Source organism: Zalophus californianus, chromosome 7, assembly GCF_009762305.2.
Source record: "Zalophus californianus isolate mZalCal1 chromosome 7, mZalCal1.pri.v2, whole genome shotgun sequence".
Classification (NCBI taxonomy): domain Eukaryota; kingdom Metazoa; phylum Chordata; class Mammalia; order Carnivora; family Otariidae; genus Zalophus; species Zalophus californianus.
Window position 1 is genome coordinate 62,825,904 of NC_045601.1, and position 25,129 is coordinate 62,851,032.

The 25,129-nt window shown below is 35.7% G+C and overlaps 2 protein-coding genes across 14 annotated transcripts in view; one reads left to right on the forward strand and one right to left on the reverse strand.

The window, feature by feature from the left end:
* MMS22L (MMS22 like, DNA repair protein) overlaps nt 1-16,178 on the forward strand; it is a 126,236-nt gene extending 110,058 nt beyond the window's left edge. For all 3 annotated transcript variants that reach the window (XM_027602056.1, XM_027602055.1, XM_027602057.1), the window contains 4 exons: nt 1,514-1,677; nt 13,043-13,139; nt 14,733-14,900; nt 15,610-16,178. In XM_027602056.1, the coding sequence (XP_027457857.1) occupies nt 1,514-1,677; nt 13,043-13,139; nt 14,733-14,900; nt 15,610-15,691 (511 nt within the window). In that variant the 3' untranslated portion in view covers nt 15,692-16,178. The remainder of the gene's footprint in view (nt 1-1,513; nt 1,678-13,042; nt 13,140-14,732; nt 14,901-15,609) is intronic.
* A 136-nt stretch (nt 16,179-16,314) lies between these two features.
* Nucleotides 16,315-25,129, reverse strand: part of KLHL32 (kelch like family member 32) — a 253,062-nt gene continuing 244,247 nt past the window's right edge. For 10 of the 11 annotated variants that reach the window (XM_027602058.2, XM_027602059.2, XM_027602064.2 and 7 more), the window contains one exon: nt 16,315-22,535. In XM_027602058.2, the coding sequence (XP_027457859.1) occupies nt 22,374-22,535 (162 nt within the window). In that variant the 3' untranslated portion in view covers nt 16,315-22,373. The remainder of the gene's footprint in view (nt 22,536-25,129) is intronic. The other variant, XM_027602060.2, reaches the window with a different exon arrangement.

Genomic DNA, 25,129 nt, shown 5'->3' on the forward strand with positions numbered 1-25,129 from the left:
ACAATATTTCAGACTTTTTTGTAACTGTCATATTGGTCATGGTGATCTGTAATCGGTGATTACAACTGGCTGAAAGCTCAGATGGTGGTTAGCAGGTTTTTTTAACAATAAAGTATTTTTAAGTTAAGGTGTATACATTGGTTTTTTTTAGACATCATGCTGTTGCACACTTAATAGACTACAACAGAGTATAAACATAGGTTTGATATGCACTGAGAAACCAAAAAATTCATTTCACTTGATTGTGACATTTGCTTTATTATAGTGATCTGCACCAAACCCACAATATCCTTCCATTCCATGCTTCTCCACTCCTGCAGTTCCCCATCTTTGTTGAGGCTCCTTCCTCTGAATCCCTGAGAATTCTGGGGTTATTTTCAAAGCACCTATCCCATGATATTATAATAGCCTTTTTATTTATTTATTTTTTTTGCTTGTCCGACTTTTCCACTAGACAGTGAGCCCCTTGCCTCAGAGACCGTATTTACCATTTCATTCTTACACGTGCACCTGATATACTGCAGGTGCATAACAAATGTTTAGTCTAGGAATTCAACGGTGAACCAAAAAGACAAAACCCTTGTCCTCAAAGATTGAATGAATCTACTAAAATGGAGTATTTGTTGGAAGCCACTGTATGGAGTAGAAATGATGATGAAGACATAGTTCCTGCCCTTAAAGACTTTATAATCCTTAGTGATTTCCATGGCTCATTTTGGCAAATTTTATTGCTTTGCAAGTACATATGGATGTCTAGCGTAGATTTAGCTATACTTGACAATTTTTCATGTTGCTTAGACCTTTTAGAAACTGAGCAATTCCCACTTTCATTTATTCACTTAAATATCTACTGAATACCTATTATGAGCCAACACCTGCTTAAGAGGTAAAGAGATAAAAATGAGTAGGATAAATTATCTTTATGATCTCTGTTGACTTATAATGCTAAAATTTGTTTTGCTTTGAGAGAAAATATTAAATCCTAAATTACCTTTGATTTTTTTTATTTCTTAAGAGAAAGAAAGAGGTAAAGCTGGAATGGGAAGCTAATTCTTAGGACAGTCCTCTCATTGATTTGGAAAAATAAGACCCTTCCCAAATCCCTAAATAAATAAATGTGAGGAGAGATTTCTTTATGCAAATTTGACATTAAAGAAAATGTTGCATTGTTGAGGAGCTGATAGAGGAAATCGCGGTCATATTAGAAAGGGAAAAAAAATTAACAATTAGGTTTTCATTTGGGTTTTGATTAAGTTCATTTAAAGATCAGGTTGTTTTAAATTTTGTTTGTGTCTTTATTCTGCTTTGGCCCTTATAACGCAGCAAAGATGTGCAGTCATTACTTCTAAATTTTTTTGCTTGAGGATAGCATGGTAAAATACACTATTTTTTTTTAATTGTGCTTTATTAATTTGGGAGGTAAAATTTGTCAGTATCTTTAAAGTGTATGACATTTGAGTCTGTTCATTGAAACTTTAACTAGAAGAAAAAACAAAATTGTGCTTCTTTTTAGGAAGTCCTACTTGGAGTGTAAAGGGTCCTTGCTCCCTCCTCGCTTAGCCTCTATTCTGGCCTTCGTCCTGCAGCTCTTCAAAGACACTAGCGTAGACATTTCTGAGGTTCAGCTTCTCCTCCCTGGCGTCTTAAAATGCTTGATGTTGGTCAATGAACCCCAAGGTTAGTTTGAATCTGTGTTGTTATAGTTTTCTTTACGTAATATCAGTTTCTACATATTGTGGCTAAAAAACAGTGGGTTGCTGAGGGTGGGCATGATAAAATGGTTAAACACTGACATGTTTCAGTGTAGTTTACTTCTGTTTTGTTTTTTCCCCCAAGGCAAACAGTTTATTTAAGGGCTCCTTCCTCTGATTGGACTCGTTAACCTTTTAAAGGGTATTTGTTTAATCTGACTGCAGTATTAAATCAACCTGTTACACACCATGTGGTGAGGGGTCAGCGCAAGCGCTTCTGTTCAGGTTCCTGCGAGAACACCTACGCTGATTTCACAGGCAGACCTGTAAGGATCCTCTGATCCTCGTCCTTTTGTTGTCAGTCTCATCAGCCTTACTGCTGGCGATTCTTTAAAATATCATTTATTTCATCCCCACTGTGAGTAGCATGCTTTAATAAGCTTATTGAGAATATGCAGAAGAGTAGCCATAGTTCTCTCCTGAAGGAGTTTTTAATGTAAATAGGATGCTGTGTGTGAGTGTGTGTGTGTTATCATTATAAGGTGATTGTTCAGGGTAGGGCTTCTCGAGTGCTTCCACCTAAGTACTTCTAACTGCTGTGATAAGTGAGTGCAGCGTGTATCCTGAAGAATCTGAGGGCAGCACCCAGAGTGGTAGCTGACAGCTCCAGTAGCTCTTTGAAATGTTCTGTTTTATCTCAAAATCTATGCATATTTTGTTTAAATGTGTATTTATTTTAATAATTAAAATGGTTGGTTTGTTTTTGTTTTTCTGCTCCCAAGTTTGGTTTTACAAAAAAATGTTTTGGTGTGTTAATATAGAATGCCCTTACCTGATAGTAGCATCTCTGCACTGAAAAATACCCAGATGGACCCCAGAGTCTTCTTTAGAAATTTTGTCCTCATTGAAAACTTATGCATACTTTCAGTGAAAGCCTGTTGTGGCGTACAAGACAAAATTTGTTGAGACGGAGCAGACAGTATAAAATTTTAGCTAGCCTCTTGTTTTGGTGATAGTAATATTTATCAGGAAGGAGGACAGGGTGTGGAAGGTGAATTTTGCTGCTCACATCTAGCTGGTGAGTGCATCACATGTTCCAGATGGGTAGACTACAGAATTGCCTATCTCCGCATTGCTGTCTTCATAAGCTGAGGAAGCAATATTAAACAGATTTGTGTGCGTGGCTGAGAGAAAATTCTTGCTCTCCTTGTAGTCTCAATGTTTAAAGGAATAATCTGTAAAATCACAGAAAGTTAGTGTTACTAAATGACTCAGCAAGGCCATTCCTAGGTAAATGCCCAAGAGCATTTTAAGCATACTGTCCACTCAAAAACCTGTCCTCAAGAGCTTAAAAGAGTTCCACTTCTGGCCTGATAACATAGGGAGCTCTGCTGACCTACTCCCCAGTAAAACCAGTGGAAATTATTTTAAAAGAAAGCATTTAAATTCTCTGAAAATAGTCCTAAGGGTACATAGCAAATGGAGAAACATTTATTTAAGAAAATCTACTAAAACTTGGTAAAGCAGCAGAAGTCTGTGTGGTGTTTGAACCAAGACCACTCCCTTCTTCACTACTCCCAGCTCAGTAAGACAGAAACTCTACTCCAGACTGGTAGATCCAAGAACATAGGGGTTTCTCTCTCCCCAGCTCCCAGTAGGAGGGCTATCATCCTATGAGAGGCAGGATATCAATATTTCTCATCCTGCCCCCAAGCTACGCTAAGGTTATATTCCAGGCAAGTGTGGCTGAGAAGTGGGGGCTCAATTCTTTTACTGGGCACCCAGGCACCGGTCATCCTTGCCACAGCTTAAAGGTGTGAATTCCCTGCCACGTGAAGCAAGTTGAGGATGCCTGGGTCTGCTGCCTTTCCTTCCACAAGTACTCAGCTCCTATAGTGGGTATGTCACTCAACAAATGTGGGCACCATTGTACCTGTCCCCAACACCAGAGCCATACCTCTGAGCTTTTGCCTGGTAGAGGTGGAGAGAGGAGAAGCAGACCAAAGAACAGAGAACTTCTGAATCTCTCCCAAAGGAACCAACTTCATTTGCAAATCAGTGCGAAAAAGTTCAAGCCTAAGGGTGCTGTCAAAAACAATGGAGTTTGTGGTGATAGGCAATAGGTAGGAGAATAATGGAGTCATTGGATATATAGGCTGATCTATAAACAGTCTAGTTTGGTGAGAAAATGGTGAAAGAGACAGCTGGAAAGAGCCCTTGGATCAGAACAAATCCCAAACACTGCCCACAGAAATTGTCCCTTTAGAAAAGCCCAAACTTGATTAGATCAATGCAGTTTATTCCCCCCAGGCATTATAAAACACAATAGAGTAATCAGCTTTGATTACTGGAGCTTCACAGCTGAGTGTGGTTAGAGAAAGGGACAAAGGGAGCCCTGTCAAAACCACTGTCTTCGAATGGAGACTGGGGGAATACCCAAGGTTATACGAACTTGGGGCAATGTTAGAGGCTTCACACTGGAGGGGGGGCAGAGAGGAGGAGAAGTAGATTTCACTAAAAAATGCCCAACTTTCAACAACAAAAAAGTCGCAAGACATGCAAAGAAACAGAAGTATGATACATATACTGGGGAAAAAAAGCAGGCAACAGAAACTGCCAGTGAGAGCAATCAGATCCTGGATTTAATAGGCAACGACTTCAAAGTAGCCATTATAAGTATGTTCAAAGAACTCAAGAAAAGCATGATTAACAAAATAAAGGAAGGTATGATGACACTGTCACATCAAATAAAGAATATCAGTAAAGAGACAAATTATAAAAAAGAACCAAATGGAGATTATGCAGTTAAAAAGTACAAGAGCTGAACTGAAAAATTCACTAGAGGGGTCATTAGTGGATTTGAATTGGCAGAAGAAAGAATTAGCAAACTTGAAGATAGATGACTGGAGATTATGCAGTCTGAAAAGAAAAAGAAAAACAAAGGGAGCTTTAGAGAAATGTGGGATACCATTAGTGCACCATCATACATATAATGCCAGAAGAGGGCAGAAAAGAGCAGAAAAAAATATTTGAAGAAATAATGGCTGAAAATTTCCCAAATTTATTAACGAACAGTAGCCTATACATTCAGGAAGTTCAGCTAATTCCAAAGAGGACAAACTCAAAAATTCCACAATGAGATTCATCATGGTAAAAATGCTGAAGGTCAAAGGCAAGGAGAAAATCTTTAAGGCATCAAGAGAAAGATGACTCATCGCTTACCACAGAACCCCAGATAGGTCAGCAAGTAACTTCTCAGCAGAATTAATGGAGGCCATTGGCAGTTGGGTAACACTTAGTGATCAAAGAAAAAGCTGTCAACCAAGAATCCTCTATTCTGCAAACCTGCTGCCTTTCCAAAATGAAGATAAAATAAAAACATTCATCAAGACAGTATGGTACTGGCACAAAAACAGACACATAGATCAATAGAACAGAATAGAGAGCCCAGAAATGGACCCTCAACTCTATGGTCAACTAATTCTTGCAAAGCAGGAAAGAATGTCCAATGGAAAAAAGACAGTCTCTTCAACAAATGGTGTTGGGAAAATTGGACAACCACATGTGGAAAAATGAAACTGGACCATTTCCTTACACCACACACAAAAATAGACTCCAAATGGTTGAAAGACCTAAATGTGAGACAGGAGTCCATCAAAATCCTAAAGGAGAACACAGGCAGCAACCTCTTCGACCTCAGCTGCAGCAACTTCTTCCTAGAAACATCGCCAAAGGCAAGCGAAGCAAGGGCAAAAGTGAACTATTGGGACTTCATCAAGATAAAAAGCTTTTGCAAAGCAAAAGAAACAGTCAACGAAACCAAAAGACAACCAACAGAATGGGAGAACATATTTGCAAATGACATATCAGATAAAGGACTAGTATCCAAAATCTATAAAGAACTTATCAAACTCAACACCCAGAGAACAAATGATCCATTTAAGAAATGGGCAGAAGACATGAACAGACGTTTTTCCAAAGACATCCAAATGGCCAACAGACACATGAAAAAGTACTCAACAATGCTCAGCATCAGGGAAATCCAAATCGAAACCTCAATGAGATACCACCTCATACCAGTCAGAATGGCTAAAATTAACAAGTCAGGAAACGACAGACGTTGGCGGGGATGTGGAGAAAGGGGAACCCTCCTACACTGTTGGTGGGAATGCAAGCTGGTGCAGCCACTCTGGAAAACAGTATGGAGGCTCCTCAAAAAGTTGAAAATAAGAGCTATCATACAATCCAGCAATTGCACTACTGGGTATTTACCCCAAAGATACAAATGTAGGGATCTGAAGGGGTATGTGCACCCCGATGTTTATAGCAGCAATGTCCACTATAGCCAAACTGTGGAAAGAGCCAAGGTGTCCATTGACAGATGAATGGATAAAGAAGATGTGTGTGTGCGCATATATGTGTGTGTGTGTGTGTGTGTGTGTGTGTGTGTGTGTGTGTGTGTGTGTGTGTGTGTGTGTAATGGAATATTATGCAGCCATCAAAAGGAATGAAATCTTGCCATTTGCAAGGACATGGATGGAACTGGAAGGTATTATGCTGAGTGAAATAAATGAATCAGAGAAAGACATGTATCATGTGACCTCACTGATATGAGGAATTCTTAATCTCAGGAAACAAACTGAGGGTTGCTGGAGTGGTGGGGGTGGGAGGGATGGGGTGGCTGGGTGATAGACATTGGGGAGGGTATGTGCTATGGTGAGCACTGTGAATTGCCTAAGACTGTTGAATCACAGACCTGTACCTCTGAAACAAATAATACAGTATATGTTAAAGAAAAAAAAGCAGGAAGGAGAAAATGAAGGGGGGGAAATCGGAGGGGGAGATGAACCATGAGAGACTGTGGACTCTGAGAAACAAACTGAGGGTTCTAGAGGGGAGGGGGGTGGGGGGATGGGTTAGCCTGGTGATGGGTATTAAAGAGGGCACATTCTGCATGGAGCACTGGGTGTTATGAACAAACAATGAATCATGGAACACTACATCAAAAACTAATGATGTAATGTGTGGTGATTAACATAACATAATAAAAAAGAAAAAGGAAATTCTTCAGAATGAAAGTCAAGTGAACCCACACAGGACAAACAACACCAGTAAGGCAGTTATGTAATTGTAAAAGACAGCATAAATACATATTTCTTTACCTTTATTCTCTTAATGGGCTTAAAAAGCAGTTGTATAAAATGATATATATAAAAAATTGATATGTACATAATATATTATTGGGCCTATAACATAGATATGTAATGTGTTTATCAATATCGGTACAAAGGAGGTGGTGGGAGCAAAGCTGTATTGGGCTAAGGAAATGACTCCAGATAATAACTCAGATAGACAGGAACAATTATGAGAGAACCAGAAATGATCAATAAGGTTAGTGTCACAAAAGCGAAAATATAGACTTGCTGTCTTTCTCTTTTTCTTTAGCTTTTTTGAAAGACATAAAATTATATAAAATAAAAATAACTAGGTATTGCTGGGTTTGTAACATTTGCAAAGGTCATATGTATAAAAATAATAGCACAAAAAAGGGAAAGGAGAATAGAGTTATGTAAGAGTAATGTTTCTGTATTTCACTGGAATTAAATTCATATAAATCTGAAACTCTGATAAGATGTACATGGTAAACTTAGAGCAACTCCTAAGAAAATAATTCAAAACCAATGAAAAATCATTTAAGAAATTAAAATTCTATGTTTTAAAATATGCACATAAAGCAAAACAAAAGCAGCAAAGGAGATGAGAGGAACAAAAAACACAAGACATTTAGAAAATAAAAGGTAAAAGGATGTAAATCCATCCTATATCAACAGTAACAATAGTTGTGAAAGGACTGAACAAACTAATCAAAAGTAGAGATCATTGGAACAGATCAAAATAAAAAGATCTAACTATATTCTATATGCAGGAAACACTTTGGATTCAAAGATTAAAATAGTAAAAGCAAAGAAAAAATACATCATGAAAGCTATAACCATAGAAAGCTGGAGTAGCTATATCAGACAAAATAGACATTAGACCAAAAAAATTGTTAACTAGAAATAGAGGTGTTTTATAATGATGAAAGGTCACTATATTTAACAGCCGTAAAGGTGCATCTAACAAGAACATACCAAAATATAAGAAGAAAAAACAGAGAGAAATGAAGGGAGAAAGAGACAGTTCAGTTCAGTGGTAATAGTTGGAGCATTTTTGGTTTCCACTTAAACGTGTAAAAAGCTTGAAAGTCCTCACTCTTACCCTCTTTACCTTTATAAGAAAACAAATCTGAACAGACTGAAAAACAGCTCTTCTTAAGTGCATTAGGGAATTGAAGTCATAGAGCAAACTGCCACCCCCAAAACTTTGCATAGAGCAATTTGTCAAATTCAGTATCAGCTCCTGCTCCTGGTAAGCTGTGATTCTCTGAATCTACCCGTCTCTCCACTTTTAATTGATCTAATAGCTTTTTTTTCCTTCAAAATCATAATAGCAACAATGTATTTGGTGATTATACCTCATGGATAAGTAAAGTGAATGACAGCAATGAGGACTGGGAGAAAGGAATTGGAAATGCTGTTATAAGGCACCTGTCCCACCCCTGAAGGAATGTAGTGCTATTTGAAAGTAGACTTGGATTAGTTATAAATGTAAACTACAAACTCTGGGGCAACCACTAAACAAAAATGTTGAAGAAGTATATTTGATGAACTAAGAGAGGAGAGAGAATGGAAACATAAAATGCTTAATTAAAACCTTTGGAGAGGTGCCTGGGTGGCTCAGTTAGTTAAGCATCCGACTCTTCATCTCAGCTCAGGTGTTGATCTCAGGGTGGTGAGTTCAAGCCCCACATTGGGCTCCACACTGTGTGTGAAGCCTACTTAAAGAAAACAAAACCTTTGGAGAAGGCAGACAAGAAGCAGATGATTAGAAAAAAAAAGGAGCAATGAATAGAAAAGTTACATGTATGGTAGATATTAATCCAGCAATATCAATAATCACTTTAAATGTGAATGATTTACATAAGCCAATTAAATGACTGAGACTGACAGTGGATAAAAAACAGAGCCCAACTGTATGTTACCCACAAGAAACCTACTTTGAATATGAAGACACAGATAAATTAAAAGTAAAGAGATAAGAAAAATGCTAGCACAATTCAAAACAAAGTTGTAGTAGCTCTATTAATTTCAAACAAAGCAGACTTCAGAATAAGTAGAATTATCAGGAATAAAGAGGAGTGACATTACATGACAGACTGGGAATAGAGAGAACTGCTTCAAGTCTGTTGAAGGACATCTATGAAAATCCTATAGCATCATACTGAATGGTGAAAGATTAGATGCTCTTCCCCCAAGATTAGCAACGAGACAAGGATGTCCACTCTTGCCACTTCTATTCAACATTGTACTAGAAGTCCTACTCAGGGCAGGAAAACTAAGTAAAAATCATCTAGATTGAAAAGGGAGTAAAACTATCCCTATCTGTAGATGATCTGATCTTGTATATACAAAATCCTAAGCACTCCAATAAAGGGTATTAGAACTAATAAACAAGGTCAACAAGGTTATAGGATACAAAAACAAGACACAAAAATCAGTTGCATTCCTATATATTTTAAATGAAAATCTGAAAATGAAATTAAGAAAATGATTCCATTTACAATAGCATCTTTTAAAAACCCAAGTAGGAATAAATTTAAGAAAAGAGAAATACAAGCTTAAGATCTGAAAACTACCAACATTATTGAAAGAAATTAGAGAATATGTAAATAAATGGAAAAACATTCCATTTCATGGATCAGAAGTAATATTGTTAAGGTAGTGGCACTCCCCAAACTGATCTACAAATACAGTGTAACTCCAGAAGAGCCAAACCAATCTTGAAAAAGAGCAGGGGTGCCCTGGGTGGCCCATTTGGCTGAGCATCTGACTCTGGTTTCAGCTCAGGGCATCATCTCAGGATCAGGAGATAAGTCCTACATTGGGCTCCATGCTCAGCAAAGAGTCTGTTTGAGATTCTCTCCCTCTCCCTCTGCCCCTACCCTCACGTATGCTCTCTCTCTCTCTCAAATAAATAAGTCTTAAAAAATAAGAACAACAAAGTTGGAAGACACACTTTCCAATTTCAAAACTTAGTACAAAGCAACTGTAATCAAGACTGTGGTACTGGCAGAAAGATAGACATAGATCAGTGGATTAGAATTGAGAGTCCAGAAATAAACCCGTATGTCTGTGTTCAACAGACTTTTTTTGACAAGGGTGCCAGAATGATTCAGTGGTGAGAAAATAGTATTTCAACAAATTGTGCTAGGTCAAACGCATATCCACATGCAAAAGAATGAAGTTATACCTTTACTTCACACCATATGCAAAAATTAACTCAAGATCGTAGACCTAAATGTCTGAGATTAAACTATAAAACTCATAGAAAAAAGCATGGTAGTAAATCTTCATAACCTTGGATTTGTCAATGAATTCTTAGATACGACAACAAAAGCATAAGGCAGGAGAGAGAGAAATTAGACTAATCCAAATTAAAAACTCTTGTGCTTCAAAGGACAATCAAGAAAGTAGGAACCCACAGAATCGAAGAATATATTTGCAAATCATTTATATGATAAGTTGTACCTGGAATGTATAAACTGTTATCACTCAGTAATTTAAAAAAAAAATTTAAAAATAGGCAAAGAATTTGAATACACATTTCTCCAAAAAATAAAACAAATGGCTAATAAGCACCTGAAAAGGTGCTCAGCATCATTAGTCATCAGGGAAATGTAAATCAAAACCACAGTGAGATACCACTTCATACTCACTAGGTTGGCTATTATGGAAAAGTCAGATAATAACAAGTTTTGGCAAAAACATGAAGGAAATTAAAACCTTCAGTTACTGCCACTGGGAATGTAAAATAGTATAGACACTTGGGAAAATAGTCTGATCATTCCTTAGATGTTTTAAACAGAGTTACTCTGTGACCTAGCAATGTCTCTCCTAGGTACATACCCAAGATTAATGAAAACATATGTCTACACAGAAATTTGTTTATTCGTGTTTATAGCAGTATTATTCATAGAGCCAAAAGGTAGACTGTCCATCAGCTGACAGATGGATTTTTTAAATATGATATATCCATGCAATGGAATATTATTTGGCCATAAAAAGGAATTAAGTGCTGCTACATGCTACACAACATGGATGAACTTTGAAAACTTTATGTGAAAAAAGCCAGTTACAAAAGACCACATATTATGATTCCATTTATATGAAATGTCCAGAATATGAAATTTGTAGAGATGGAAAGTAGATTTGGGGTTGCTTTTAGGGTGTATCAGAAAATAAGGAGTGATAGCAAAAGACTATCAGGTTTCTTTGCAAAGTAAAGAAAATACTCTAAAATCGGCTGTAGTGATGGTTCCACAATTCTGTGACTATACTAAAAATCATGGAATTGTACATGTTAAATGGGTGAATTGTATAGAATGTGAACTATATGACACTAAAGCTGTTAATGTAAAGAAAAACTAAAAAAAAAATTTTTTTTAAAGTTGTTTACTTAAATATTGCAAATAGTTGGTTTTTTTGTTTGTTTTTTTTTTTAAAAACACCTGTAACACTGATCCATAGCAGCTTGGTTCATAATAGCTTCCAAATGGAAGCAACCCAGATGTCCATCCACCAATGAGTGGATAAACAACATGGGGTATATCTGTACAGTGGAATATTATTTGGCCTTCAAAAGAAAGTCCTGATACCTTCTACAGCATGGATGAACCTTAAAACATTATACTAAGTAAAAAGAAGACAGTCACAGAAGACCACATGGAGGGGTGCGTGGGTGCCTCAGTTGGTTGATAATCTGACTCTTGGTTTTGGCTTAGGTCATGATAATCATGGTCATGAGATCAAGCCCCACGTCAGGCACCACTCTTAGTGCCCAGCCTGCTTGACATTCTCTTTCCCTCTCTCCCTCTGCCCCTCCCCCCACTCACACGCATTCTCTCTCTCAAATAAATAAAATCTTAAAAAAAAGGAAGAAGACCACATGGTGTATGGTTCCATTTATAAGACATTTCCAGAAGACTTAAATCCATAGAGACAAAACAAAGATTAGTGGTTGCCAGGGGCTGGGCGATTAAGAAAGTGGAGAATGATTGTTAATGAGTTAAGGTTTTTTGGAGAGGTGATGAAATTGCTCTGAAATTAGATAGTGGTGATGCCTTCTCAACTCTGAATATTCTAAAAACCAGTGAATTGTACACTTTAAAAGATTGGTTTTTATGATATGTGAATTATACCTCAATAAAACTATTGTAAAATAAAAACCCAATGCTTACTATTAATTCTCTGTGAAGGCTATTTCTTCATATTCTGGTACTTTTTCCACAGAGGAGCTTTTGAAGTTTTTCAAGGAAGTGTCTTTTAAGAACCAATTATACTGATTTCAGAACTATAGTATGAGGAGTTATTAGTTCAATGAAGAAAAGTATGCTACATCTTCTTTATCCAACATCCTCATGCCGTAGAGAACATTACTAAGTACATATTAATTAATTGAAGTTCATATATATCCTGTTTTATTCTCCTGCTATAATGAATTAGAGTTTCTGAATTACTTTTTATTCTTAGACAAAGCACTTTCTCCCCAGCTACTTATATTTAATGTGCCAAAAACAACATAACAAAAATTCAGTAGCATTTGGAACATACGGAATTTTCTATTTTCCTTCTTGATATTATTCCATTTTTTTGGAGAAATGCACAATTTTAAATGACTTGGTTAAATATTTAAAGGGTACAAATGTTCTTTATGTAACTTTGCTGTCTTTTTTGAAAAGAAGATAGCATCACCAATAGTTGATTTATGTGTGTGTATGTATATACGTATCTTTGACTAATTTTGAGCGAAGGTAAATTGTCGGTTTCTAATTTGTTAAGAGAGTGGGAGAAATATGCCTATGAATTTTAAAAAATCAATCCGCTCATCTGTAAATCAGCTGAATGATTAAAGGCTATCTTTTGTCAGTATGTAACTGCTTGCAGGATTAGGATGATAAAATGTTTTTGAATATGGGTTCTTTCTAAGAGACTTATGTTCATGTATTTTTTCAGTTATCAGCTTGTAAAAAATAGACTGAAGCTTTTTATATTTTCTTAAAATGGGAGATAAGGAGATAGATACACTTCAGTACAAAACAAAAACTCATAACTATTTCATTTTGAAAAATAATTAAAAAGCTGTATAAACTTTAAGAAAACAACATATTTTTCTAAATTAAGAGTGTTCATAAAAATGAGGATCCAGATGGTCAATTCAGATACAGTGTGTAATGCTGTAATTTTTCCTCCTAGTTAAAAGGCTGGCCACAGAGAACCTGCAATACATGGTTAAAGCCTGCCAAGTGGGGTCAGAGGGAGAACCTGCCGCCCAGCTGACTTCTGTGTTTAGGTAACTGGAAAATGTGCCAACTGGCATTGCCAGCCATTTGACAGCCAACATGTTTTTTAAATAACTAATTATCCAAAACATAATGTGTTACTACTTGTTATAGTATTTCAATTATTATATTTTTTGGCCATAGTTTTGTTACATTGTGCTATTTTATTAAAAAAGACAAAAGTGCCAGGGAGGAATATGAGCGAGCTGACTTAAAATCACCTGAGAATTTGGTGATGAAGACTCCTGCATGTATTGAAGGGACAAAACGGGGGTGTGTGGGTCATCATGACAGGCTCACAGGCCCTCAGAACTGCCAAACATGTTACTCGGGATCCAGAAGTACATGTCACTGGTTTTTTTACCTGCTTTAGATACTGTAGACCCAGAAGGCTTCATTGTACTTCATTTGTGAAGCATAGACTGTATAGGAGTAGATGTGATGTTGGTTCCCAAGAATAAGAATGCAATTGGAATCATGTTTTCTGTGTTTTGGGTTTTGCTGTCATTTCCTGCCTTGCCTCCTCTAGACTCTTGTACTTTCTGTTAGGGCAGTGTTTTTAAATACGTCTCACAATTTCTACCAGTTCACTTTTATTATGCATATCTGTGCCCTAGCACTACTGTGATAAATAACACAAGTCCATTTTCTTCTGTGTTGGTTCTTTGACTCCTCACTTTGTTTTCTTATCACATCATTGGCACTTGTCCGTTGGTTACAATTTATTTAAATTATGATCACAGGAAATACATAGTGGATTTGTAAGATCTGTAAAATCCCCCAAAAAGAAAAAAAAAAAAAAAAACCTGTAAAACCCTAAGAGGGGAAAAAGGATTTTATACAAATGAAGATTGCCTGTTTGTTATGTACAATTTATTAAGCTAGGTGGCTTTTATTTTGTTGGGGGAGAGAGTGGAAATTGTAGGGTTAAAACATACAATTCTTATTATGAAGGCCTCTTGTGGGTCTAAAATCTCCTATTCAGTTAAGGAATATAAAAATATATATTATGAATAACTTTTCTCATAAAAATATTGTTTGATTATTTATCCAGGAATATGAAGAACTAAGAAATACCTAGGAAACTGGACTCCCTTTTTTTTTTTTTTTTTTAAGATTTTATTTATTTATTCATGAGAGAGAGAGAGGCAGAGGGAAAAGCACGCTCCCAAGGAGCAGGGAGCCCGATGCGAGACTCAACCCCAGGACCCTGGGATCATGACCTGAGCCGAAGGCAGACACTTAACCATCTGAGCCTCCCAGGCGCCCTGGACTCCCTTTTTCCATGTTCTTCCTGCTAAGATTTTGACATACAAAGAATAGCAGCAAAGTCCCTGGAACTAGATTTTCCTTCTTATTCTCCCTCCTGGGATTCCAACTCTTCCCTTTTCCTACCAATGCCATCATTCTGGTTACACTGAAATAAGCCATTTCTGTCCTTGATTTTTAAGTGTTGTAAATTGTCTTCATAGGGCATCTGGATTTTTCAGGTAATCTTATGTGAAATGATCTTTCTTGAGTTCAGGTTCCAGCTGATCGTCATACAGATACCAGCCCAAGGAACTTCCCCAGAAGTAATCCTGTGTAACTTGATTTACTTTCAGGCATTTTATCCAGGATTATGCTATGAGATATGATTATCAGATTTACAGCATTTTAGAAACAGTAGCAGCATTGGACCAGCAAGTTGTTATCGACTTGCTTTCTACCCTCACTCAATCTCTGAAGGATTCAGAGCAGAAATGGGGCCTTGGCAGAAATACTGCACAAAGGTATGTTTGGATCATTTGATTACATTCTTTGGGCAATGATGATAAAAATCTAGTTTTGTTTTCTGGAGATGGCTTATTTTCCCATTCCTAAAAATTTAGGGTGTGTTCTTTGAATTGATGAATGTTTCCATACTACGACTGGCAGATCCATTCACATACCGTTCTTTTCAAAGTGAGCACCTTAGAAAGCTATGTATTTCAGCAGTGCCACTATTGCTCAAAACATTCAGTGCTCCTCATTGGGAAGGGGACTTTAGAGCCTCGGGTATCTTGTTTTTGTATAAAATCCATGGTGGCGAATCTACCCTTTGAGGGATGTTTGATGTACTGAATCAACTATATCGTGTATCCAGTGAGTAAGAAGAGTGACCCAATTAGATAATATGGATTTGGGTCAAAAATAGTAGTGGGGCTTTTTTTCATATAGGCTTACCAACCTAATTTCAGATTGTGCTGGTCTGTGTGAAATAATGCAACACCATGGAAAAAGACCTGTAGTTCCTAAAGAGGTTGTTTTGGAGGAGTCAGCACTCATGAGAAATCATATGTTCCAAGTTTGTTAAAGAATCAAAGTACTTTAATCATATTGTTTGGGTGTGGGTGCACATGTGTGTAGACAGACATTCAGGTAGGCTCAATTTGTAAATACTTAAATGAAAAATTATGGAAAAGTTAATAAATATATCTACCTTCTTTTCTTTTTTCTTAGGGAGGCCTATAGCAAACTTTTATCTCACCTAGGACAAGTTGGACAAGATGAAATGCAAAGACTGGAGAGTGATAATACCTAATATATTTTGTGCTTTGCCCTCTCTATTCATTATAACTATCTAAAGCCACTTTGCACAGCAATGGTATAATGTTCTGTTAAAAATACCTTCTAGAATTTTTTTCCTTACATCCCTGTAAGTATAAAGTACATAAATAAGGAAATAAAAGTTAAATAAGTATATTATAGGATCTTTGGAAGTTGACAAAATTGCATTCTCTCTTGAAGAGTTTTTAGTTAAACTGATGTAATTTTTTTTTCTAACTGGGAGTATCTCTGTGTATGTCCTTGAAGCAGGTCTGTACTGGGTGATCCAGGGACTTGTCACTATAATATGACTTTTTGACTTGTGAATTATTTGTGTGTGTTTTGTTTCTTACAAGTCATGTTTTAATATGATGTTTTGGGGTTGGTTTTTTTTTTTCAAATTATCTGGCTATTCTCTGCTGGTTTTAGTGAAAGGGGGGTTCAGAAGATAGGATGTATGTTTGTCATCTTTTGTCAGACCATGTGTGAGGCAAGCTAATAAATACCCAGCACACTTAACTCTGTGAGGAAAGAGGCTGAGTCTGGCTAAATGAATATAGAGATAGTATGTAAAATGTTTTAAAACTTAAGTCAGCAGTGGTTCTAACAGTTGCCAGATTTTTTTTTTTTCTCTAGTCATCCTTTTTGGAAGTTTATGAAAAGACATATCAGGAGGGGGATAAGTAAGAGCTTTTAAGAAAAGACAAATAATATTCTGAAATATCTTAGGATTACAAATTAACAGAAGAGGACTGAGAAGTCAGCTGACTTATCTCCTTGCTCTTCAGTTAGAGCCTCTTATAATTTAGCATCTTATATGTTTACAAGGAACCAGTTTAGTTCCTTTAGCAGCTCTTGTGTCTCAACTCTTTAAGTAGTTCATCCAGATTTTTATTTTACCAGTTAGGCTCTCGTCCTTGACTCCTTTTTGTGGTGAGCATTATTTGGTAAAAGAACTCCAGTCCTAGTGTTGGGAACCCATGTAGGTCTCAAATGCAGCTCTGCTTTGTAAACTTCAGCAAGTTACTTAACCTTGTTGAGCCTCAGTTTCTCCATGGAGAAAAAAGAATATTCCTTTTTCTATTTCACAGTGTTCTGGTAAGAATCAGTAGAATAATGTATGTGAAAATATATTAGTGACATGTGTTCTATTTGAGGCATACAGACATGATTACTAATTATTCATGCACAAACGTAAAGAACACCTCTCAATGTTGTTCCTCTGTCTCTACTATGTCCTAGATGAAGATTCACCTTTTTTTCAAATTGTTTCTTACATGTCATGTTTGTTAACTTTGAAATATCTCTTTTCTTCTTGGGACTCTAGTGTTTATCATGCTTCTTCTGGTTCCTTCCTTTTCTGACTCAAGAAGTATCTTTCAAAATGAAATATATTACAATCAGTAAACTCTAGTTAATAGTCCTCTCCTAACTTTTATCTGTGAATTCTAAAGAAGTATCTGTTGTTTTCATGACATACAGATAGTCTGTCCCTTCCACCTCCAGGTCAACTGTCATTATGTCATCAAATAGAATGAATAAAAGCCTCTTTAAGGTTACGTAACAGACTTCATAGAACTGAGCTTCTTTTCATTATGATAGTGACTGATTAAACTTAAATCTCTTTGCAAGTTTCAGCAAATGAAGTTTGATCTGTTTAAGGTAATGCTTTTAAAGGAGTTATTTATGTGTATATATGTGTATATATAGTTTTTTTATTTTCTAAGTGGGACTGATAAAATTATCTTTGAGACTCTCACTCCTTAGAGTATGAAGTGTTTAAGGCTGAGAAACGTTGCTTCTGAATCATGCATTGGGATATATATGTGTAGATGCTAAGAATAAGCAGTTTGTACTTTAAAAATCAGTAACAACAAAAAAAATCTGTGACAATACTTATGTATATATACATGTGTTTATATATAAGTAAAATTTTAAAGATGCTGTTTTTTTAATTGAAGAAAAAAAATTAACTCAGTTCATTTCCTGGAAAATCTTCATGACCCATCACTTATTCCCCTAAATAACCTGTCATCTCTAGGGCCCCTGCTTCTCCCACTGTAATGTCAGCCATTCTCTTTTGCTGAAATCTCAGACTACGTTCTCGTTTGTTCTGTTCTTTGGTCTGACATTTGCATTTTGCTTTATCTTCTCAGCCCTTCCTCGATGATACTGCTCCTTCCTACATACTGTACTTTGAAAGCACCTTCGCGTTCTTTCTTGTCCCCAGTGGTAAGATCTGGCCCTTCACTCACTCTGTCTTCTAGTAGTGAATTGATAACAGTAGGTCATAATTTTATCTCTAAAATCTATTTCTAGTGCTAATTTCTCTCTTAACCCCTCTAGTTGGATCCTCCTGAAATCTCAAGGCAACATGTCGAGCTGCACTTGTCGCCTATTTTAAACTAGCTCCTGCCTTTCTTTTCTACCCAGGGAAGACACTATTTTCCCAAGTCAGTTAGCCTTGAAACTGCAGAAGCAACTTCGATTCTTACTTGTTCCCCACTTTCAGTTGATCACCAGTATGGGCTTCTTGCTTTTCTTTTTGCCATCCCGTGCATCCCAACCATCTTTTCTATTGGGTGCTGTCAATCTCTCTTATCTCTGATCTCCTTTCCTGCAATTTAACCTCACACAGTTGTGACATTAATGTTCCTAAAATATTACTTTCCTCTTCTTACTTTTCTACTCAAGGACATCCACTTCAGTCAGGAGACTTTCTGCCATCTGACTCTACCTTTTCTGTGCAAACTTAAGCAGGAGACTAGCTGCCTTCGAATATCTGAATGCCATGTTCATTCTATGCTCTAAGCCTCATTGTTTGCCAGCCTAAAATACCACCCTTTCTCTAGAAACCTAACCTTAACACACTGAAATAGGAAGATACTTAAAATATATTTTAGATACATGAGTATTCCAGTCAAATAATTTCTGTAAAATATACAGATGGAATGTAAAAGAGTTGATTGAAGGACAACAGGGTGATAGAAGGACTTTATTAGACATTCAGATTTGGTTATGATTTAAATTTTAATTGAACATTTAATTAGGTTTTCATGGGGAAGTAAAAAACATGGAATATGATCTCTGTACAAAAATCATCCAGTATTGAATCCATTTGCATTAGAAGAGTTTCATACTTTAAAACTTTTATATCTTTATCTAAACCTAGCATATTTTTTCTTAAGCATATTTGACTTTTACTACCTGGGCATCTATATATATATAAAAATATGTATCTGTAGATTGTATGTGTTCTTTACCCATTATCTTCTTCCATGCTTCATCACAAATTTTTATTTAAAAGTACTTTCTCCTTAAAGAATTACATGTACTTTAACAGAACCTTTGACAGTTATTTTTACTTCCCCTTTGTTAAGATTATCTGTTATATAAAAATTTGACAAGCTTCTGCAATTGGGAAAAGCCTCTAGGAAACCTGTCTTCCCTAAATCCTATAGACTTTTTGTAAACCTTACATTTTCCAAAAACTGATCTCCTGCCTACTCCTTCTAGGGTTAAAAATACTACCTTGTCAGTCAAGTGTATAGTATGCCAATATAAATACCATGTTTTGTTTGCTTGAAACAGTTGGTTTGGGAAGCTAGCAAAGTTAGCATATCCTTCACATATTTAATAAAATTTGTATTTTGATTCTGTGATAATTATATTGCTAAGGTTACCAAAGTACCTCATGATTAGAACTGAATATGCTTATTAAAGTTTTTAGTGTGCTAATAGTTATCCAACTTATTGCATTTGTGAATTGTGCTTTCAGAAAAATTCTGGGCGTTATATATTCATGTTTATAATTATGCCTATAATAATATATAACTTTTTAATGTATATAATTTACACTGCATCCATGATTATTCCACTTCCTTTATGACAGATTGACTATTTGAAAACCAAAATAAAAGTGAACCGTGTTACCTGGAGGAATAGTTCTATCTTATTCCTGTTTTTATACTCTGGGGTAAAACAATAGAGAGTGAGTTTTCCAGTTATTACAATAGCTGAAAGGGATACAATATACATGTGATTAAACTGTGAGGAAAATAGGAGGCAAAAAAGCAGGAAAAATGTCCTAATCGTAACCTAATAGGTATTTTGTTATGAAGAATCTAAGGAATCTCATTTCACTTTACAAAGACATTGTTTTCGAGAATAAGGTCTTTGCTGGCTTTTCCTCCTACACTAAGGAATATTCTGCTGTTATCTATGTGGTGCTGTGTCTTCTCTTACAAACTCAACTCTTGAAGTGCTGTTTAAGGTGTTAGAAGTTTCATGATCTTCCAACAGAAATTCAAATTAGATACGGTCTATAATTTTAAAGAGTAAAAATGGAAGATGAATTACTATAGGATAGCCCACTTAAATGGAAAATATATATTTGAATAGTTTCAGTGGAATTTGGTTTATATGACCAAACATACCTTTCTAGAATGTTTATTAGCTCTTATTAGTAACTTGAGGAAAATGATCTAATCATAAGTGTTCTGCATTTTATTTTTCCTTGGAATGTTGCACTTTGGATTCTGTTCTCTGGCTACAGCATAAAAGAGGTTTTCAAAAGCTATGCAAAACTTTTAAAATTTTCTGAGTTCAGTTCTGTAATTAGTGAATAACACATTAAATATCACCAAGAAGGGGTTTGCTAATATGCCAATCTGTTTTAAATGAATACTTAGAAATCTATATAGAAAATAACAGTAATCTCAGGCTGCCTTTTCATTATCAGTCAGGCAAGCTTATTTTTAGACCATTTCCCTTTCATTCATTGGATATAGGATCTGGGATTACAAGTGTAATGGTTTTTATAAGGTAGAAACAACTGGAAGTAAATTCATTTGTCAAGTAGAAATTTTAGTAAATCTGAAATACTTCTTGCTCAGGTTCTTGTTGAAGGCTATCTCAAATACTGGAAGTCATTTTCCTGACTTGGTAAGGCATTTAAAATGTTTAGTTTACATGATTTATACCCTTTAAAGAGACTCTTTGGTATCAATGATCAGTATCAATTTGCACTTTTCAGAACTGTAAAATTAAAATTTTTTTGGCTAAATCTCTGGGAGGTTTTTTATTTTTTTCCTTACCCCAGTCTCTCCTCCTGTTCTTTAATCTGAATAACCAGATTATTTATTATTTGGAAATTAAAATTTTTAGGTATAACAATGTATAACATTAGTGAATTTTGTATTTAGGATTAAAAAGGGTTTATGTTTTTATTCACTTCTGATTACTGAAAGTGGTTCCATGAATAAAATGAGAGTTTCCTATAAGATAAAGAAAGATTGCTGAATACTTAAACTATGCTGAAGGAAAAAAAGTGTATAGTCTCCCTTTTAGTAAAGGTGACTTAGATTCTAACAAGATTCAGAAAAGGGAAAAACTCATGTTATACTTCTTGAATTTATGTTCAAATGTGATTGAGTTTTATTTTATATATATTTTTTGTTATAGACAAAGCAAATCCAAAAACCTCACCTAAATAAGAATTCTTATGCATTATTAAAAGTTTGTAGTAATAAAATATGTATCGGTGGTGGAAAAGAATCCCACAAGTGCTCAAGATTGACATAACCTTTAACAAAGTGGAAAAAACTTTTATTAGAATTACTAAGTCTAGGTTCAGATTTATGTCAGAGCACTTTATGGTGCCAAAATTAGTACCACTAATTTTTCTTGAGCTTAAATGTCATTTTTCACTAAATGAGTTTAAATGAGAGGTTTAAATTATTATTTGAAGCAAGAATTTGTACAGACTTGGGAATCTTTGGCTTTGGTAAACTCCCCTTTTCCTAATTAGCATATCTTTCACATGCTTTTCAGAATCATTTATCCCATAGTATGTGTTTCAAGTTCTATTTAGTAATTATTTAATTTCAAAAATAACCTCCCCTTTCAGTTAACAAGGTTCTAAACACAGTAAAATACCTTGTAATTTGAATAACTTTTTTCTTCTTAAGTACTTAGCATTTGCCTAATCTTCACAAAATTCTTCTGAATTAATATGGAAATCAATAATTATCCTCCTTAAAAATTAGTGGTAAAACAAGTACTGAAAGGTAAGCACCTAGCAGGTCACAGATTAACCAAGCCAAAAAATATGGGTATTCTAACTGCTCTTCTGCTGTACTTCTATTATTCGTATTACCTTGAATAAAATATGGCATTTAAAATTTTATAATGTCATAATGCTGAGTCTATACCGAGTGGGGCTGCATGTTAAATTTTTAAAAGAAAAATTACAAACCCAGGTTTAAGTAGTAAGGGAATTAACTACTGAATATTTTTTTTAAAGACCATTGACGACAGTACTTGTGAAATAAATTCCTTACTAACATTGTCCTGTTTTCCTAGACAGCACTGATTTAGAAAAAGTATACAAGAAGACTCTTAAACAATTGTGGAACAATTATGGACCATTAAGTTGGTACTAAGCTACACGACAGTAAAAGTCCTGTATATTGTATATTGACACACAAAGAGAAGGGTGACAGGAGTTTTCAGTAATGTATTTTAGAAAACTGTTCATTTTTTTGCTAATGTTTATCTGAATATAAGACATACACAACAAGGAAGCATTGAGCACTGAGTCTTTTCATGCCCAGTATCCAAAAGTGAAGCTTTTCTTTCCCTTCTGTTCATGATAGTTATTAACAAAGTATTGCCTTTCAGATGGTCCCGATTCTGTGATGAGGCACTTGAAGAGTCTGAAGGTTAGGGCATGTGAAATAGGGAGCTGGAAGGAAGCATGCAGCTATTCCATTGGAAGCAAAAGGGAGTGTAGGCCCATAGAATACTTCTTCTTTGCCTTCTCTACTTACATCCACTACCTACAAAAGAAGAGAAGCCTGTACGTCAAAGATTATTGTTCAGTATAATTTGAGCATAAATATATAAGTATATAAATAAAAGGAGGCCTACAGTTGAACTCAGTTATGCCACCATGACCATACGTACCTTAGGCATTGGGTTTTTCCCTCCTCACAGTATGGTACCAGAAATATGTATGAAGGTCCAGGTGCTACTATATGCATTTGTATATTTGGGTGTCTACATATATATGTAGATATGTTGATAATTAATCTTAACAGTGATGAGGTGTAGGTAGCTTTACCTTCCTTTAATATAAAGGTCTTGTGGCTTTAAACAACACATTACACCAGATGGATCTAACTTATCCATCCAAAAACAGTGGAATATACATTATTTAAGTGTACATGGAATATTCTCCAGGATAGATCATATATTACGCCACAAACAAATCTCAGTAAATTTAAGAAGACTTTCTGAAATCATATCAAGCATCTTTTCTAACCACAACAGTACCTAGAAATAAGTTACAAGGACTGGAAAACAAAAAACGCAAATACAGAGGCTCAACAACATGGTATTAAGCCAGTGGGTCAATGAAAAAAAAAGTTGTCAAAAAAATTCATGGAGAAAAATGTAAATGAAAACATTATGGTACAAAATCTTTGGGACACAGCAAAAGTGGTTCTAACAGGGAAGTTTATAGCAATCTCAAGCAACAAGAGAAATCTCAACCTAACCTTATACCTAAAGAATCTAGAAAAAGAAAGCCCAAAGCTAGTAGAAGGAAGCAAGGAATAAAGATTAGAGTGGAAATAAACTAAAAAAAAGAAAAGCAGTAAAAGCAAGAGCTGATTAATGAAAGCAAAACTGATAAACCTTTACCCAGACACATCAAGAAAAGACCTAAATAAATCTGGAATGAAGAAAAATAACAAACACCACAGATATACAAAGGATTGCAAGAAACTACTATGAACAATATTACGCCAACAAATTGGACAACCTGGAAGAAATGGAGAAATTCCTAGAGACATACAATCTTCTAAAACTAATCAGGGAGAAAATATGAACTGACTGATTACCCATTCAATTTCATTACTAGTAATCAACTACCAACAAAAATCCAGGACCAGATGGCTCTATAGGTGAATTCAACAAGCATTTAAACAAGAGTTAATGCCTGTTCTCAAACTATTCCACAAATATAGAAGAGGAAGGAAAATACCCAAATGTATTCTGTGAGGTGAGTATTAGCCTGATACCAAAACCAGACATTACAAAAAAAAAAAAAAAAAAAAAAACTACAGACCAACATATCTGAACATAGATGCAAAAAATGCTGAACAAAATATTAGCAAACTGAATCCACCAATACATTAAAAAATCACCATGATCAAGTAGGATTTATTTTAGGAATAAAGTGTTTCAATACTCACAAGTAAATCAATGTGACATATCACATTAAGAGGAAAGACTAAAAACCATATGATCACCTCAAGAGATGCAGAAAAAGCATTTGACAAAATGCAACATCCATTCATGATAACTCAACAAATTGGGTTTAGAGAGAACATACCTCAACATGATAAACCAAATATGAAAAACCCATAAACAACATCATACTGAAAAGTGAAAAACTGAAAGCTTTCCCCTTAAGACCAGGAACAAGATGAGGATCCACTCTTGCCACTTTTCAACATAATACTGGACGTCCTAGCTGTAGCAATCAGAAAAGAAAAAGGGAAGGCCTCCAAATTAGTAAGAAGATAAACTATCATAATTTGTAGATATATATTTTCTAATTATAGAAAACCCAAAAGACTCCACCAAAGAACAGATAAATGAATTCAGTAAAGTTGCAGTGTACAAAATTAATATACAGAAATGTGTTACATTTCTATATACTAATAATGCAGTAGCAGAAAGAGAAATTTAAAACTCCCATTGGAGAGTAGTGCAAGATGATGGCTTAGGAAGACTATGAACTCACCTCCCTCACAGACACACCAAATATAAACCTATTTGTGGAGCAATTCCTCCTGAAGGAGAAGTGAGAGCTGACTGAACAGCTTCTGCACAAAAGATGACCACATAACTGCAAGAGAGATGGAAACATATTAATGAAGATAGCCCAGTCCCAACACTGCAAATAGCAATGGGGAGGGATAGTACTAAGGAACTGTGAGCAGAGGCATCTGCGCTGGGGCACAGAAAAAAAAGCCACAAATTAAAAGCAACTAGCCTATAAAGGATCCAGCCCTACCACCACCAAAAAGGAGAGCAGCAAGAACTCTGCACTGGAGGTGCTGGTAAGCACCACTGTTTATATTCCCTCTCCACCTTGTTAGCATGGACAGGAATAGGGTCCAGGCACCCTAGCTAGCCTGCTGACTCTGTGATCCCCTGGCCTCTAGCCCACACGAGACCAAGCCATGCAAATAAGGCAGCCTCCAGCATGCCACACACCAAGACACCCCTGCTCAGCACTCACTACACCTACAGCCATCCTGCCAAGGTGACACAGGCACAAAACATTGTGGAACACTCCAGGCGCACACTTTTTTATCTCCTAATTCTTGCTATGTTTGATACCCCCAGCTCAAGAGAGCTT